The sequence below is a fragment of the Dama dama genome, chromosome 11, assembly GCF_033118175.1.
Source record: "Dama dama isolate Ldn47 chromosome 11, ASM3311817v1, whole genome shotgun sequence".
In the NCBI taxonomy this organism is placed as follows: domain Eukaryota; kingdom Metazoa; phylum Chordata; class Mammalia; order Artiodactyla; family Cervidae; genus Dama; species Dama dama.
This window is the reverse complement of record NC_083691.1, coordinates 33,883,856-33,901,994: the sequence shown is the minus strand read 5'-3', so window position 1 is coordinate 33,901,994 and position 18,139 is coordinate 33,883,856. Positions and strand designations below refer to the sequence as shown.

At 35.7% G+C, this 18,139-nt stretch overlaps 1 protein-coding gene across 2 annotated transcripts in view; it reads right to left on the bottom strand.

Annotated features, from left to right (window-relative positions):
- Positions 1-18,139, bottom strand: part of BABAM2 (BRISC and BRCA1 A complex member 2) — a 407,441-nt gene that overhangs the window by 322,526 nt on the left and 66,776 nt on the right. For both annotated transcript variants that reach the window (XM_061155072.1, XM_061155071.1), the window contains exon 4: positions 2,267-2,361. In XM_061155072.1, coding sequence (XP_061011055.1) covers positions 2,267-2,361 — 95 coding nt within the window. The remainder of the gene's footprint in view (positions 1-2,266; positions 2,362-18,139) is intronic.

Sequence of the window (18,139 nt, the reverse complement as noted above, 5' to 3'; positions counted from 1 at the left end):
CTCACAATCCTTGCCAATATTGAAGATGTGCCTTGCAAATTTTAAAGGCAATTCCAAAAAAGTAAATTGTAAACATGTATTTCTTATTGTTTCCATCAGCTTCCTCTTGCTTCATCTTAGCTTAAAGCCCCTTTCCCACCTCCACCTAGATCTCTACAACAGTTCTCAATTCTCTTCCTCAATTTCTTATAATCTACCATATTAACCACACTACTGTTAGACAATTCTCCATGCTTCATTTCCTTCAGTGACGCTTAACCTAGAATTCAACGCATTCCACAATCTCACCCCACTTTATCTTTTTAACCTTTTCTAGCCCTTCCTTATATTAACTTACTCTTCAGCAAACCTGTCAAGCACCTTATTCTAGAATATATTATACCTATCATTTGTTTATGTCATTCCCTCCCCTTGAAACACTCTCCAACATACTGCCCCCACTTTCACTGTATTCTGCAAATATTGATACAAATCTCACCTCCACAACAAAGCCTTTTCTGACAAGTATCCTTAAACTTCTGGAGCACTTAGCCTGTTATATAACTTTGGCATTTAGCATATGCTACCTTCCACTGGGCAGGTTTAATACAGGAGAGATTTATAGGGGTACTTCTGCCTTATTTTCTTCAGGTAAGGCCTTCAGCTTCAACATGGGGTGAATTTGTAATACAAAGCATTTAAAGGGAAGTGAAAATCGCTCAGTCTTGACAGACTCTTTGCGACCCCATAGACTATAGAGACCATGGATTTCTCCAGGCCAGAATACTGGAGTGGGTAGCCTTTCCCTTCTCCAGGGCATCTTCCCAACCCAGGGATCGAACCCAGGTCTCCCACATTGCAGGCGGATTCTTTACCAGCTGAGCTACAAGGGAAGCCCAAGAATACTGGAGTGGGTAGCCTATCCCTTCTCTAACAGATCTTCCCGACCCAGGAATGGAACCAGGGTCTCCTGAATTGCAGGCGGATTCTTTACCAACTGAGCTATCAGGGAAGCATTTAAAGGGTCCAAACTTAAACTAAATTCTTTTTTCAAAGCTTCAATTAAATTTTTTTTGGCATTTCTTTTCTCTTTTTTTCTTAAATTTTTTACTTTATACTGTACAATAGCTAGTTAACAAAGTGACGGTTGCTTCGGGTGGGCAGCAAAGGAACTCAGCCATGCATGTAAGTGTATCCATTCTCCCCCAGACTTCTCTCCCATCCAGGCTGCCACATAACATTGAATAGATAAACTACAATTTAAAAAAAATCACCTAAAGTAGCAGTTTATGTGTAAATATTGGAAATTTTGTAACAAATCCATTCTACTCTTGTCAACTGTATTTTTACAGTTGTGTTCCAAAATTTAAGACAATTCTTTAAGCTTGGGTTAATACTTCCTGTTTAATACTTCCCTTTTTAAAAAAGGGAGGGAGGACAAGATTTCAAAGCAAACTCTCAAACTTTTAATTACAAAACTTCAATGCAGCAAAAAGTTTTACAAGAAACGCAACTAAGAACAAAGTTTTTGAACAACAATAGAGCTTCTTATGGTACAAGCATCATAGCAAAATCAAAACTTGGGAAAGGAAAGAAAGAGACATTTTGTCTGGTCAGACCTTTTAAACAAAATGGCATATGTTTTTCTCTACCAGCCATGAAAAGAACACTTTTTATACAAACCGCATGTGCTCCAACAAGTATCAATTCTACCACCCCTTTCTCTGCTTTAAATCCAGAAATATTTTACTTCAATTACAAAGTTTTTGGTCTTGCTTAATAAAGAACACTTAATCTGGTCTTTACCATTCTGATAATAAGACTGAGATAATGCGCATACAAGTCCAAATTTGCCACTTTCACTTCTATGCAAAAAAAAGGCCTCATGAAAAGCCGAGAAACACTCCCCTAACAAGTCCTGTGATGAAGTGTTAGTAAACATTAGAAAATTGATTGCAGGCATGAAATATTAAGTTAAAACAAAGAAAATGTTTTCAACATGTCTCCTTAAGCTGAAGCAACAATATTTTAACCAAAAGGCTAGAGACTTTCTTTAATTCAAAATAGTCTGCAAGTAAATAAAGCTGCAATGAAGAAAAACAAAAAAATTTTATTTAAACAATTTTGGCACAAAACGAGTTGTACTTATTTCACAGGATAGAGGGAAAAAAAGGGGTGGAAAAAAATTTATGTGTTCAGCAAATGTATCTGTTAAAGAATAGGCAACTTTATTTTCCTTTCAACAAATAAAGATCATCTGAACACAGAACACGCCTGTAGTACTCACATGCAGAGCTGAGGGGTCTGGCAGGAACTCAGCATCTTCTCCAAAGATAAAATCGGGAGGCAGCTCTGGGTACTGGGCATTGAAAATTATATCCCCTGTAATACAGAAAATGTCAGTTCTTATTTCCTTGCAAACGTATGAATGATCGGAGCAGTGCATCAGAAAAACTTCTAACAAAAATACTGAAAAAAAAAAAAAAAAAACTGAAAAGCACTTTCATTCAGAAACAAAAAGAACTGATACCTTCTTTTAAATTAACATTCACAACATGCAGTCAAAAGTGCTACCTCCTAATACACTATACTGGAGAGGGCTGGCACGCCCTCCTCCAGGAAGATCTTCCCAACCCTGGGATCAAACCTGCCTCTGTCTCCTGCGTTGATCCCCAGGCAGGTTCTTTACCACTAGTGCCACCTGAGAAGCACATAAATACAAATACCAAGGTAGAAAAGTAGAAACAACTACATCCACAGCACACGCAGATTTTGTTAATAGCAAACATGACTGTCCAATCGCTGCCTGCTAATTAATAAGCCTTTATCAAGGACTGATTTTCTAAAGATAAAGTCCTGGCCTTGAAGAAATTAAGCATACAAACCTTTGGTATAATAGAAAGAACCTTTGGCTCAGAAACCAAAAAGTCAGGTTTATATTCACAAGATTTCCTAATTATTTATTAGTTCAAGTCATTTGGGCAAGTTTTAACTTCTTCAGTATTCAGATTCTTCATCAGTTAAAAAGGAGATATAATAGTACTGACATCACAAGTTTGTTATGAGGGTAAAAAAGATAGCACGTCTAGCCAGATGTCTAGCATACTAGAAGCACTCAACAAGTCATACAGGAGTACTACTCCTGTTATTACTAGTATTATATTCAAGCATAAGACAAAAACTCCTTGGCAAATTTGTCCTATAAGTTCTACCTCTTTGTTCCTCCCCTTTCTCCTTCTTTAACTTCCTTTTCTTTCCCCTCTGCTCACACAAAGAATCAGTCCTCATCATTCCACTAACAGATAAGCATACCCGTCCACACTCTCATACACATACTGGGTTCTAGTGTTTAAGACTGTATCTACTTGTATATATGCACACAACCGATGCACCCAGGTACACACATAGTGCTATATCAGTCCAATCATTTTAACTGCTCAAACAATAATATCTTGGTAGTGACGTCTAAATTTAAACATTCAGACTTCAGTTTTCATTTGAGCCTAACCAGTCCTGTGTACTATGGATTTCAACTTCAAACTCAACCAAGTCTAAAAACACGTACATGACTGTCACTTTTCTCACTCCTCTCTTCCCCTAACTGATTTCCCTATTTCTAAGGATAGCACTGCTACTCCTTAATCACCCAGGCTGAAACTTCAATGTCATCTTTGACCTGACCCACATCCTTATACTCTTAGAAAACAAGGCATCTCAATTCTTCCCCCAAAGTGCTTCTCATATACCATTTCCTACTGCTAACTGCTCAACCCAGGCTGAGATGACTTAGTCCATATATTTGTGCATCCAAAGAACAAATATTTGAACTCTCATCTAGGCACTATGCTGAGCATGAAAAAGCAAATGAAGAACTCTGTTCTTAAAAAAGCAACAGACTAGAAGAATTATTACCATGCCCTCCTAAGTGCTCTCCCAATACCTCTAACCCATAACACATACTATCATAAAGCAAATCTTCTTAAAGTACTGCTGTGCCTCCAAAAATTTCAAATGGTTCTCTAACAGAGTAAGAGCAAACTTTTCAAAATGGAATTTAAGGCCTCCAAAACACAATGTTCCTTAATTATCCACCCTTTTCTTTAGATATCTAAAAGCCAATACTAATTTTCTATTCCAACCAACATAATCTACTCACTGACCTCCAAACTATGACACCTAGTTGAAATGCTCTTTCTGTTTGCTCAGTTCTTATTCATCCTGTGTGAGCCCCTTTAATTACCTTCTCTTGTATGAAGCCTTTCCTAATAAATCCAGGACACACTGATCCTTGTTATTTGTGAAATTCAACAATACTGATCAGTTATGCCATTGAGTGAGAATACTTAACTGGAGGCTTACACTTAAGTGGCTCCATTCATTTTACAAATTCATAATAAACACATGGTATATGTGAGGCATTATGATATACATCATGTCAATACAAAGATGGTTAACCTCAAGGAGCTCACATTTAGTAAGAGGGACAGAACAGATACACTGACGTACAAAATAAGTGCATATACTTGATCTTCCTACATATCATATCTTACACGTAGTCAGAGAATAAACATGCTCTTATACTGACTTCATGTGTTTGACAGGGCAAAATGCAATACATAGAGAATATATTCAAGAAATGTTCAATATATGAAAGAAATTCTATTTTCTGAATTGGATATCTAAGTACTGACAAAATCTACAGTAAGGAATAAAGTATAGAAGAGTTACTTTTACCACTTTCTGTAGTGAATAAATCTGAACAAGGAAATACACTCATCAGAAGTTGGGTGTAGAGTTAAATTATCAAAAGTAATAAAATCACTACCTTTCCTTCACCCTTACTATCATCATCTCCGATTTTTAACTATATCTATTACAAATTATAAATCTCTTTCAAATGTGCTAACTATAAAGCATTACCCCAAGCTAAGACTAAGAGGCAAAGATAATATAAATGTTCTAATTATTCATTCTTACTCAACTATACTCATAAGTTAATAAAACAGAGGCATTGAAGTTTTGGGGAAAGCCATGCTAGAATCTATTGTGCCTTGATGCTCAAAAAATAAATAGCATGCTAAATTCCAATAGAAGAAATTTTGTTACTTTTGTTACTACAGGAGGACACAAAGCTGGATTTTCAAGTTCTCAAAGGAGCATTGTCAGTAATACATATTTCCAAACCACTAAACACTAGGAATCTGATCCAAGGATATCTACTCTTGCCAATTCTATTCAACACTGTACTGGAGGTTCTAGCCAGGGCAATTAGGCAAGAAAAAGAAATGAGTGGCATCTATATTGGAAAGAAAAAGCAAACTTATCTCTATCCACAGATGACATGATCTTGCATAAAGAAAAGCCTAAGGAATTCACACATGCATACACACAATGAGAACTAATAAACAAGTTTTGCAAGGTTCCAAGAATACAAGATGGATGTATAAAATCAATTGCTTTTCTATACACTACCAACAAACAATCCAAACATGAAGTTAAGAATATTTACAACTGTATCAAGAAGAATAAAATACTTAGGAATAAACTTAACAAAAGAAGTGTGAAGACTTGTACTCTGAAAACTACGAAACATTGTTGAAAGACTTTAAGAAAGCCTACATATATGGGAGATGAACATCTCATGTACATGGATCAGAAGACAATATTGTTGAGATAGAAATACTACCTAAATTAAGGTACAGATTTAAAGCAATCCTGCTGGCTTTTTTCTCTCTGGACATAAACTGATAAACCACTCCTAAAAATCATATGGAAACATAAGGGATTCTGTATGAACAGAAAGTAATCCTGAAAAAGAGCAAAGTTGAAACACTCACACTTCCCAATTTCAAAACTGATTACAAATCCACAGTAATTAAGACAGTGTGGCAACAACATAAAGACAGACATACAGATAAATGGAATAGAACTCAGAGTCTGAAAATAAATCTTCTGTTTATAGTCAACTGATTTTTGGCAAGGGTGCCAGGACAACTCAATGGGGGAAAAAGAGTTTTTCATAATTTGATACTTATAAGGTTGAGACTAAAGAAAAAAATGAGAGAGAAAGAAAGAGAATATAATAAGTGTTGGTGAGGTTGTGGAGAAATCAGAACCTTCATTTATTGATGGTGAGAATATAAAACGGTGCCATCACTTTGGAAAATAGTTTGGCAAGTCCTCAGAATGCTAGTTATGTCACGGCTCCTCCTAGGTATATACCTAAGAAAAATGAAAATATATGCCCACACAAAAACTTTCACATGAATGTTTGTAGCAGTATTATTCACAATAGCCAAAAAGCAGAAACAATCCAACATTCATCTGATAAATGGATAAACAAAATATGGTATATACACAGAATATTATTCAAGTATAAAAAAAGATACTGATACATGGTACAATGTGGATAAACCCTGAAAACTTTATGCTAAGTGAAAACAGCTGGACACCAAAGACCATATATTATATTATTACTGTATTACTCCCCTTCTATGAAATGTCCAGAATATATAAATCCATAGAGACAGAAAGTAGATCGATGGTTGCCAGGGGCCTGAAAAGGACGGAATAGGGAGTTACTGCTAATGAGTTCAAAGTTTCTCTCTGTAGAGATGAAAATGTTCTGGAATTAGTGTTGATGACTGCACAACTTCATGAATGTATTAAAAACCACTAAACTATACACTTCAAACAGTGAATTGCATGGTATGTGAATTATATTTCAATAAAGCCACTGTTGTTGTTTTTTACTCTGATGCAAAAATTCACCTCACTTTCCGAACTTAAACACAAATAAATTAGAAGGTGTTTACTCAATGGTTATGAGTAAATTACTTTTTATAAATAAAATCATCTTGAACATGCAATTGTAGAGTTCTTCATTCAAAAACAAAAACTCTGCAATGAGTCCTTTTTAAAAGCAAATAATGTTTTTATAAGATGAATACTTACAAAGATTTTTATTTTTCAAGAAGTTTCCCAATGGGTTTTTTTAAAGGAGAGTACTGGGTGGTGGTAATTTTTTTAATCTAAAAAAAAATTTTAAGCTGCCAAAATTATTTAAATACACAAAAAAAAATTTAAGGGAACAATGTATACCAATGATTACATCCTCAACTGTAACAATCCTTTTAGAGAGAGAGACATTACCATACTACTCAGAGTAAAAAATATTATACAAGTAATTTTCCAAACAAAAAATAAATTTAAAAGTCTTCCAGAATCTCACACTCTTAAACACTTCAGAATTTCTCAAACTCTTTACCTTCAACCTCAAAGAACTCCTAAAATACTTTAATACTGTATAGCCTCTTTGGAATAAAATGCAGCACTGTTTCCTTGCTAGGAAGAACAGTCAGTAAATCAGTCAAGAACATTTATTAAAAACCCACCATGCACAGATGCACATATTGGACACCTGGGGAGATATACAGGAAGTAGAAAACACAGTCCCTGACCTCAAGGCAGAGATGGTGGAGAAAAGACCAACACAAATCACGGAGAAGAGCAATAACAACGTGTTTCCTTTATTTCACCCTGGACAAGATGATAGGAACTCAGAGGACAGATCCCTTGGATACTGCTTGCTCCAACTTTTCATAAAAAGGAAGAGCAGGCAAGAGAACAAAGAAATAAAAATAGAATCAGAGGCGATATAAGGTGAGGTTTAAAAAAAAGGTAAGTAAAGAAACAAAACTCCTAGAATGGCTAGAAGTACAAACACCTAACAACAAAATGGGGCTGTTTTAAGTCTTACTTTTCATGATTCGCTGAAAATTCACACACTACAACTATAGGACCAATGGGGCAGAAATTTTTTTCTTTGAAAATACACGTCTACAATTCTTCATAAAAAGCACAATAGAAGCAAGAAAGTTTTTGTCTACATTCTTGTGTCTTGGCAGCTGATACTCTTTGGAACGTACGAGCACCATCTCAGGAAGGCCCAGTCACCAGAGCTGCAGAGTAGGCCACTTGTCCTCCTCCCCAGTTACAGAAGGAATGCAGCTTGTTCCCAAGCTCCCTTCCTGATTTTCATCAATGAATAGTATCGTGCTACTTCATCTACCTTAAAGCTGAAATAACTGCCAGGAAAACATCGTTTCAAAGAAACAATTCAAATGGCAAATTACTGGTGTCCAGGGAAGCCCACCAGTGATGGAAGAAATATTCTTTTCAGAGGCTACATAAAATGACTATTTACTGAAACTCTCAACTATAGGAAGTAAGGGTCAGACAAGAGCCTTGTGGAAATGCCAGGTTGAAGGAGATTTTCATTGGAAAGGTAGGTTTAGGCAATAGTTTTACCAAAGATTTTGGAGAAGTAATTCATTTCCAAGAGTTAGTTCTAACTCCTGATATAGTGTTTCCTTACACTGAAATTTAACCTATCTTTCTCTGAAAATTTTATCTTTCTCTGAAAACTTCATCCACTGGTTCTTAGGAATTTATGGAACAAGTATAGGTTCACTTTAATATCATAGTCCTTCAATTATTCACAGGCAGTTCTTATGACCTCTCTTTCAACCCTACCAAGAGTCATCTCGTAACCAGGCTAAATATCCCAGCTTCTTGCACTACTTTTCTTATGACTTGGTCTCCATTTCCTTTATTACCATTTCCTCTCTCTTCTCTGCATGTGTACCAGTTTGTCTACAGTCCTCTTTGAGGGTAATACCCAGAATCAAACACAAGATTTCAGGTGTGCTCTAAAGAACACAGATCAAGTAAAAAAAATAAACAAATAAAAATCCATGCCTTCATTTTAGATACTAAACTTGTACTAACAAATATGATTACATATTGAAGTAGCTTTTTTGGCAGCCATATCAGTGTTAACTCATGTTATGCTTCCTGTCAACTAAAAAAGCCCCCAAACTTTTACATATACACTAATGCTAAGACTTGGTCTTAATTTGGACACCTGAATTTCAGAAGCCATTTCAGGATTTTAAATTTACCCCATTCCACTTCAATCTTGTCAGATTTAGCTCTCCAGTTTACAGCCCATCATAATATTTTTAGGTTTATCATTAAGAGATTTTTAATTTTGTTCAAGCTTTCTTCTGCATCTATTGGTATGCTCATATAGCTTATATTAGTCTGTAAACAATGGAAGTAACATTGATTTTCAAATGTTGAACCTGTTATCTATTTCTAGGATAAAACCCATCTGGTAGTGATACATTTTTTTCCCACTAGATCACTGACTCAATGGATATGAGTTTCAGCAAGCTCTGGGAGATGGTGAAGAACAGAGAAGCCTGGTATGTTACAGTCCATAGGGTCACAACATGGAGTCGGACATGACTGAGCAACTGAACAGAACAGAACAGATTCAAGGTGCTGGTAATTTTTTTGAAGAGTTGTTTCTCTCTTCAAATGATGGATACTGGTTTATAGTATGCTTTATTTTTCCTGTACTTTCTCTGACTGGTTTTGCTATCAGGAAAATGTGGCCTTATAAAATCAGTTGGTAAACTGTGTCCATTTCAGTTTCTGAAAAAGACTGTGTAGAACTGGTGCTATTTCTTCCTTAAATGTTTAGTAGAATTCTCCTGAGACAATCTGGACCTGGAGTTTTACTTTTGAAATATTTCTTTTATAAACTATGAATTCAATTGTTTTAATAGATATCAGATTATTCAGATTATCTACCTCTTCCTGAGTGAATTTCAATAATTTAAGTCTTTTGAGGAATTTGTTCATTTAAGTTGTCAACTGAGTTGATAAAAAGTTAGGTTCAGGCTAAAAGTGCAGAACTACATTCTGTGGGCTTGATTCAAATGTCAGTATAGTTTTCAAAGCCTTTTAATGCTATCCTGGTTTTCCCCAAGTGTTTATTACCCAGAAACCAGTTGAGGACCTGGGCAAGAGGCTACACTACAGTGCAGTTCTCAAAGACCTTGCCCTATTGGTTTTGTCCAGTCCACACACGGGCAGCCCAAGGATAAGTCTGAGATTCCACACACAAACTAAAGGGTGCTTTTCTCCAGCTCCCTCCGCTTCACGATTTCTCTCTATACTCTCTGGCTCCTAGGGGTGCGTCTTCCTGGTGTTATGATAGAAAGTAGGAATTACAGCCTCCCCAAGTGCACTTTCTAAGTCTATGTCCACCTAAAGATGAAAGAACAAAAGAAAAGAGTTATCCAGGCTGCTGCGGAAGTCCAGTTTCATTACCTGATTAGGGCCAGCAGTTTAAAAAAAGCTCCATCCTAAGCCCCGCTCAATCCTTTTGATCTTCTGACCCAAGAGAAAGGGTTTTCCTTGAAACTTCTTCTGTCTACACCCTGCACGGTTCCAGGATCCAGGGAAAGGAAGAAAGATAGGATGGGGGGCAGGAAATTCACCTCTTACCTCTATATGGGCCATTCTTTAAGCTCTTATCTCTCTTCTTAGTATCTATTATTGATTTTTCTGAGTCCTCAAGTAGCTGCTATTTACATTCTTTAGGTATTCTAGACTTTTTAATTGCAATCACTGAGAGAGATAGGGTGGAATACATTTACGTCTTCTTATCTGTACTTGATCATTAATCTTAAGAAATAAATATTTAATAAATAATCATAAATAAAATAATTAAGTAAATTTAATTAATTTTAACATTTATTTAGCCAACAGATACAAAATGGTATCATTTCAATGCATAATCAATATAAAGGTAATTAGTGAGATTTTTATATTATTTTATTAAGATTTCAGAATCTGATGTGTCATATTTGCATCACACCTCAAATTCAGATTATTCTTATTTCAAGTGCTCCACAACCATATGTGGCTAGCAGTAACCACACTGAGCAGCACAGAGCTAGAGGAACAAATAAAAGGAAAGAAGAGAACAAAGGGAATGAAAGGAAAGAAAGAAGGGGAGGTCAACCTTCCATGGCCACTTTCAGGTAAAATGTGCTCACAACTTCATAAGCAGCATATTCTGTTGCTGGACAGTTATTGGTTGATGGATAAAGTACGTTCTTACATAAGAAAAATATATATGCCTGTATATCACTTTTACCTATTCATGGAAATCCTACCCTAAGCATTATTCTACATGGCAGTCCCTAAATCTTCTATCTGCAAATAACCTCTTCTTCAGATAAAATATGCCAGTTGTTTCAGTGGTTGGTGTACAATAAGAGACAGTCCTCAGGAAATTAAGCCTAAGCTATGTAATTCTTAGGTTTATCAAAGGGAATTTGCTATGTTGCTGATTCTTAGAAACTTAGGCTAATTAGGGGTATAATGTCCCATCTTCAGATGCTATAATATGCTTTAAATGAACCTTTACCCTTGAATTTCTATGTTCTTATTTCAGTACATAAAATAACAATATCTTAAGCCAAACGCTGTGAATTAGCATTACTTATTGAGTAATAAATATTCTACTGCAGACAATTTTAGTTGTAATAATTTTCTAATGCATATTCACAAAATGTTTCATTAATATAATTTATTACCAATTCTTTTTTAATGACTACAATGTATCTGACACCATACAAAGAAAGTAAGCTTTCTCAACCTTTCTATGATTATTTTATAGTTTTTAAAAGTAGTTAGGAATCAAATATAATTTTTAAACAGTCAGTAATGATGACTGTCATGAAATAGTGAAAAACTGATGTTAATTAATTTAGGTATAGCCTCTAAACTGCTATGCATTTACATTTCACATTCTGTGAACTAAATATCATATCTGGGTGGATAAAAAGGTTAATTTAAAAGTACAGAGTAAGTAACTTTGCACTTACAGAGAAGAATAAGAGACACTGTCATTTGGAGGACACTATAGAAAAAATCCTGAAATGTGAAGCAATACCAAACAAAACAGTAAGTGATTATTCTATACTTGAAGAAGCTCAACAAAAAGAGTATGTAACCACTGAAGTAGTTACATACTGTAAAGATTTAGGTTGAACTGGCAAAATGAAAGAAGAATTTTTTTCTCATTTTCTAGAGAGATAATCTTGACTTATTAATTCACTCAATATCTCAAAAAATATTAAGCATATACAATACTCTAAGTCATGTCAGTAACAGAAAAAAGAATCAAGAAATTCTATTTTAATAAAGCTTGCAATCTAGGAGATACGAAAATAACTATAAACACTGACAAATTATTGATTCAGTATAGGATTAGCCAATAGATACTAAAACCATTTTACAAAATCTTGTTGAGGAACCAGATAGTTTCGAACATCACCCCCACGGATACTAATAAACTACAACAGAAAAAAGGCTATCTTTATAACAGAGAAGCCTGGCAGATACTACCTTAATTTAACCATGTGGTCAAGCTTAGCAACACCAACAATGGAACAGGCAACATGGACCTTATGAAGACCACACTGAGGACATAACATCACTTGTTTAGACAGTTTGACAAACATGTTTAAGCTAAATGCAGTCATGAAGAAAAACAACCAGACAAACCCACAACCAGCCTAGAGTCTTCAAAACCATAGATATCATGAACAAAAAAAGAAAACAACAATGACAACAATAACAAAAAAAGGTTAGAGAACACTTCAAGATTAAAGAAAATAACAGAGAGATGAGCAGTAAGGACAGTGATGATTCTTCCTTGGACCACAGATCAGCAGAGAAAAGCTTAAAGGACATCATCAGACAACTGAAAATATAAATATAAGCCACATATTAGATAATATCATTGCATCAATGTTAAATTTCTTGCGTGTGATAATGGCAGGAGATTCTGTAGAAGAAAAATGTCCTTTTCATCAGAGATATATACTGAACTAGTACATGTGAAGTATCAAAATGTCTACAACTTACTTTAAAATGATTCTACAAATAATGAAGACATATAGATATAAATAAAATCTATAGCTTCATACATCTGCACATGTGTGTGAGTAAGGAGAGAAATAAATATGGTAAAATGTTGACAACTGACAAATTAGATAAAGAGTTTACAGATATTCATCGTACAGTTCTTCCAAATTTTTATAGATGTTATTTTTAAAAATAAAAATTTGACACAAAAAATGGTATAAGGTTAAAACAGATTAGTGTCACAGTAAACAGACAAATAACATGCCATGGAAATTCTGAAAATGGAGTAATTAGTAAGGAATGTAAGCGATGGCTTCATCAAAGAAGTGGCACTTGAGCTGTGTGTTAGATAACAAAAATGGCTCTAAAAGAAAAAAAATTACAAAATACATTAATATATTCTCTTATAAAAAGTGAAATAACACAGAATATATACCAAAAAATTAAAGAGTGAAAAAGATTTAAAAATGAATTTATGAAGGGAACATCATGAGCAAAAAGCAGAGTCGCAGGAAACCCAAAGCATATGTAAAGAAATGTAGCAGACACCTCCAGGGCTCCCAACACACCCCCTGGCCCTCCACCGCAGCACTCACTGCAGCTCTGGATTCTACCTGAGCTTCTTAACCTCAGTCCCATTGACATCTGGGGCTCCATACTTTGCTGTCCAAGACCACCCTAAAAGAGAGATGTTTAGCAATATCCCTGGCCTCCACCCACTAAATACCAGCCAGCAGTACTCTCCTCTGCCCTTGGCTGTGACCATCAAAAGTATCTCCAGATACTGCCAAATGGTCACTCGGGAGCAAACCAACCTCCCTGCCCCAGACCCCACTCCCATTCCCCTACCTCACCTCTTAATTCTGCTACACACCCCCTACACACACACACACACACACACACAATAAACTAACAGCCACCCAGCTTAAGTAACCTCACCTATTTCCCTAAGGGCATTCTCTGGCCTAAAAGAGAGCCTGGCCAAAAAACAAAACAAAAAGGCTACAAAAAGTGAAAGTGAATGACACTAAGACTAAAGGATGAGAATGGATATATAAACATTCCTTGCCCTTTCCTTGGGACAGTATGGGAGAGTTCTACAGTTGGAACACTGGAACAGTTTTTTGCTCAGGGCTCTGTCTAAGCCCCTACAGTTTAGTGTCATGAGATTGGGCTTCAGTCCTTCCACTTCTAATCCACAACCAGAAAAGGAATGTAGAATCCCTGTACCCAAAGGCAAAAAACAGAACAGAAGGCTAAACAAACAAACCAAGCTACTTCAAATAGAGAAGAATGGTTCACACTATTAAAGCTACCTCTACCAACTTAATCAAACCAAAGTGTAGGTTGAGACCTGAGAGAATCTGGCTCATCAACTTACTAGAGACAGACACAGAACTTTGCAAAGTGCAACAATTTCCTACAATGAACTCCTTTCCCAGTTGTTCCCTGGAAGGAGAGAAAGAGTGAAAAGGCTAGCTGGAGGCCCAGGGCAAAAAAAAGTACAAGATGAGCCTGGAACATCTGGTCATGCCAGCAAGCAAGAAAGCTATCAAAGCTTTTGGAGTCATACTGAAAAGACCCAGGAACATCACAAAGAGGCTCTCACTGGCCAAAGATGGGTCGCTTCAAGCATCAACAACAATAAACGTACTGGGCTGAAACACATTAATAACCAACTAAGTCAGTCAGTCCCATGTGCTCAGTCGTGTCCGACTCTTTGTGACTCCACAGACTGTAACCTTCCAGGCTCCTCTGTCCATGGGATTTCCCAGGCAGAAACATGGAAGAGTTTGCCATTTCCTCCTCCAGGGGATCTTTCCGACCCAGTGATCACACCTGTGTCTCATGTATTGGCAGGCAGATTACCACTGTGCCATCTGGGAAACTCCAATAACCTGTTAACCATGAGTTAACAATGAAACACTAAAACAATCAAGTTATCTTTGAAAAATGCAAAGGAAACTACTCATTTTGATAACCAATATCATACAGGATACACAACAGTGAAGGAACATGCTAAATCACATGGCTGAAATCATCAAAATTCAGATGGGGGAAAACTCTGTAGGACAAATGCCCCAGTTTCTTCACAAATAGACTGAAAAAGAAAGAGAGAAAGAAAACTGAAGAAGGAGGAAGAGGAGAAAAGAGAACAGGACATGAAAGACCATGAAGAGAAAAAGGAAAAACAAGAGAAAGAAGGAAGGATGGGAGATGAGATGACTGTAAATAACGCATCAGCCTATTATTGCAATGCATACACTCTCACTATCCAAACAAACTGTGAACACACAAACACATTTGTTTACATATGTATGTGTGTATCTGTGTGTATACATTGACTCAAGGAAATCTAAATATTGCCTGGTAATGAAAGACTGTATTAGCCTCTTTAAACTTGTATTCTCCACAAGTTCCATATCGTTCATAAAAATCTTAAAACACAGTCAAAAATACAACCCTAGAGTATTTCATTTAGAGACTTTTCAATGATTATACATATTACTGAAAATCTCCTTAACCATTTTTTGGTTTATTAACATATGTATCCAAAAGAACATCACAGAGATGTGATCAGACTTTCTGCTGAAATGATTTCCTAGGTCAGCTGATGTATCAAAAATAAGAAATGTTAGTTTGGCATAACTTGTTTCTAAGTAAACCTATGCCAGCTACTAAACACATAACATGTTTTAAATGCTCTCAAACCATTTGCTTAACAATCAGCTCAAAAATAAAAAAGTAAATAAAAAAACAATCAGTTCTTGAAGCTTAACCAGCATCAACACAAAAATTAATCTGTCATTTTAAGAATATAACTCTCTTTTTTCTTTAAATACTGGGTCCATGATTTTCCTCATCTGTTGTCTGCTTATTACCCACCATTTCTCAACCCTAATAATTATTTGGTAATTCTAGTAATTCCAGCAATTCCATTTTCCAAAAAAGATCACCACTATAAAAAGAATCTTGGTTTGGCTAATTAATTCAAACAAGAATTCCACTAAGCATTCCTTTTAGTACCATGAAACTGTCATACAGATGAGGAAATAAAGTTGTTTTGTCTCTGGGACAAAAAATATTTTTTGAAGAGCACTCTGCAATGCTGTCTTATGAATGATAAGATTCCCATTGATTACAGTAGCTATATATCCACTTACCAAAGAAATTGCTACAACTGGTAGTGGATTACACGACATCAAAGAGTCTACAGCTCTAAAAATAAAATTCTTTTACTTCAGTTAATTATTAGGATGACATAAGTTCTAACAAATCAATGTGTCTCATAAGAGGAATTACAGCAAGACTAATAGGTTGAGGGTAGAATATTCTATTTTAATTAAATTTGCTTTTGATCATATCTAATTTCTTTAAGATTCCTTTTGTTTCATAAAATAAAACTGAGTATTTTATATTTAAAGCTTATGCTAAGGTCAAAATCTTTTGATAATTTCATTTCTAAATAAACATTAAGTACATTTTTAAATGAAAAGCCAATTCTTTCATTCAAAAATACCCAAAGAGTTTGGCTCTCCATAACTGATCCATTTTATTATCTTGACTTTAAGTTATCTTGACCTTTAAATTTTCTTCCCTCATCTTTCCCACATTAAAGAGAAACCATCCAAGTGATTTTGAAAAGTTGCTCAAAACTGATGTTTAATTTATGATCTGACTGCAAATTAAACAACAGATTTTATTATATCACAAAGATATAATTAAGACAATGAAAGATGTATTAGGCCAGATAATAGATCTGAATCATAAAGCTATGTTGCTAGGTCAAGGTCTATAAGATAAGTGAAGATCACAGGCTTAAAGACACACACAGTAAAATCAGCATTTCAGACTATTCTCTACATCTCGGGGGTGACACTAAGCCTTTATCTCTCACAAACCTGATTAACTTCTCATTCTGTTTTCAGCAACTTCTGCTTGTGATTTCTGCCTTCAGAAACAAACAAAACAAATATATCCAGCCATGAGCTATTACTCTCCAAGTGTCCAAGAGAGATCCACACAAAAGTGGAAGCATGTCAGTTAGTTTCCCAATCAGGTATTAGTCAAATCGACCACCACACCTTTCCCAGCTGATGTATGACAGAAGGCATGAGTGTTCGATGCTGTGTTTACTTCCTATTCAGCAATGCCACTGCTTGTCCTTATTTCCTGCATGACTTTCTCACCATGCTGATTTGCCTTTATCTGATCCTACTTGAAAAGCCAATTATGAGTGTATGGTAATAAGGACAGTAATTCTTTCCTAGCATGGTAACCGCAGGAAAAGCGTCAGGCTTGTACTCAGAAGTCTTGGATTTGGGTCCCTGACTTCCCAATTATCTGACTTTGTCACTTAGACTCTGTAAGTCCGCTCTTGTATGTGAAGAAGCAGAGCCACTGGCCCTCTGAGAGCTGTTGGGCAATTAGAGTGAGATCATTTAAGTATAAATACTTCGAAAAACATGGAATGCTATACAATTGCAAATACTTCTTTCTAATTCCTAGCTGAATTATATGAAGCAGAAATTTAAGGCTGATGTGGCCACAGCTTGACAAAGGCAAATAACACTTGCCAAAAAAATCAGGAGAAATAACCACAGAACGCTAGATGGGGAGCAAAAAACCACACCAATCTTTCTTTCAATTCTGAGTTCACTGTTTAGCAATGTGTCTTCTGCTGACTGCACCCACTGGCATAAACCAGAGCACCAGCGGCAGAATCAAACAAGCATACAAAGAACAATTTCAGTCCAGGCCCCGTGCTTCAGCTCCCACAAAACAGGGCTTGGAAGATCGTGCAAAAGCCCAGTCATAAACTTTCAGAAACTGTGAAAACCAAGGACTAGCCTGTGGAATTCATGAGAACAAAAAAACAGAATACTTCTCACTGTCAAATAACTCTGAAATGCCCAGCAGCTGGACCAAAAAGATGCTAAAAATAAATAAATAAATAAATAGTGAAGGATCCTTTTGAGTTCACACACGACAAGAGTCAAACAAGTCTAACAATGAACAAAAGCAAGTTGTGTAATCCATGGACGCTAAAGTGGGGGGGGCAGGTGGGGGTGGGGAATCTATCCAAATGAATGAAAATTTAGAATGCTGAACAATAAAGATGAACAGATTAAATAAAATTCTTCAAAAGTAGATAAAAGAAAATGCTTTACAGAAAGCAAGGAATGATAAAATTCATAAAAATAAAACCACTACCAAAGAACAGTTAAAGCTCTAGCCAACATTCAAACAAAATACCCCCTGAAAAAAAAGAAAACTGAAAGCAACAGAAAATAACAGTTTTTTAAAAGTGATGGTATCATAACAGGTTTTCTGTTTGATAATTTAAATTCAAACTGATAATAACAAA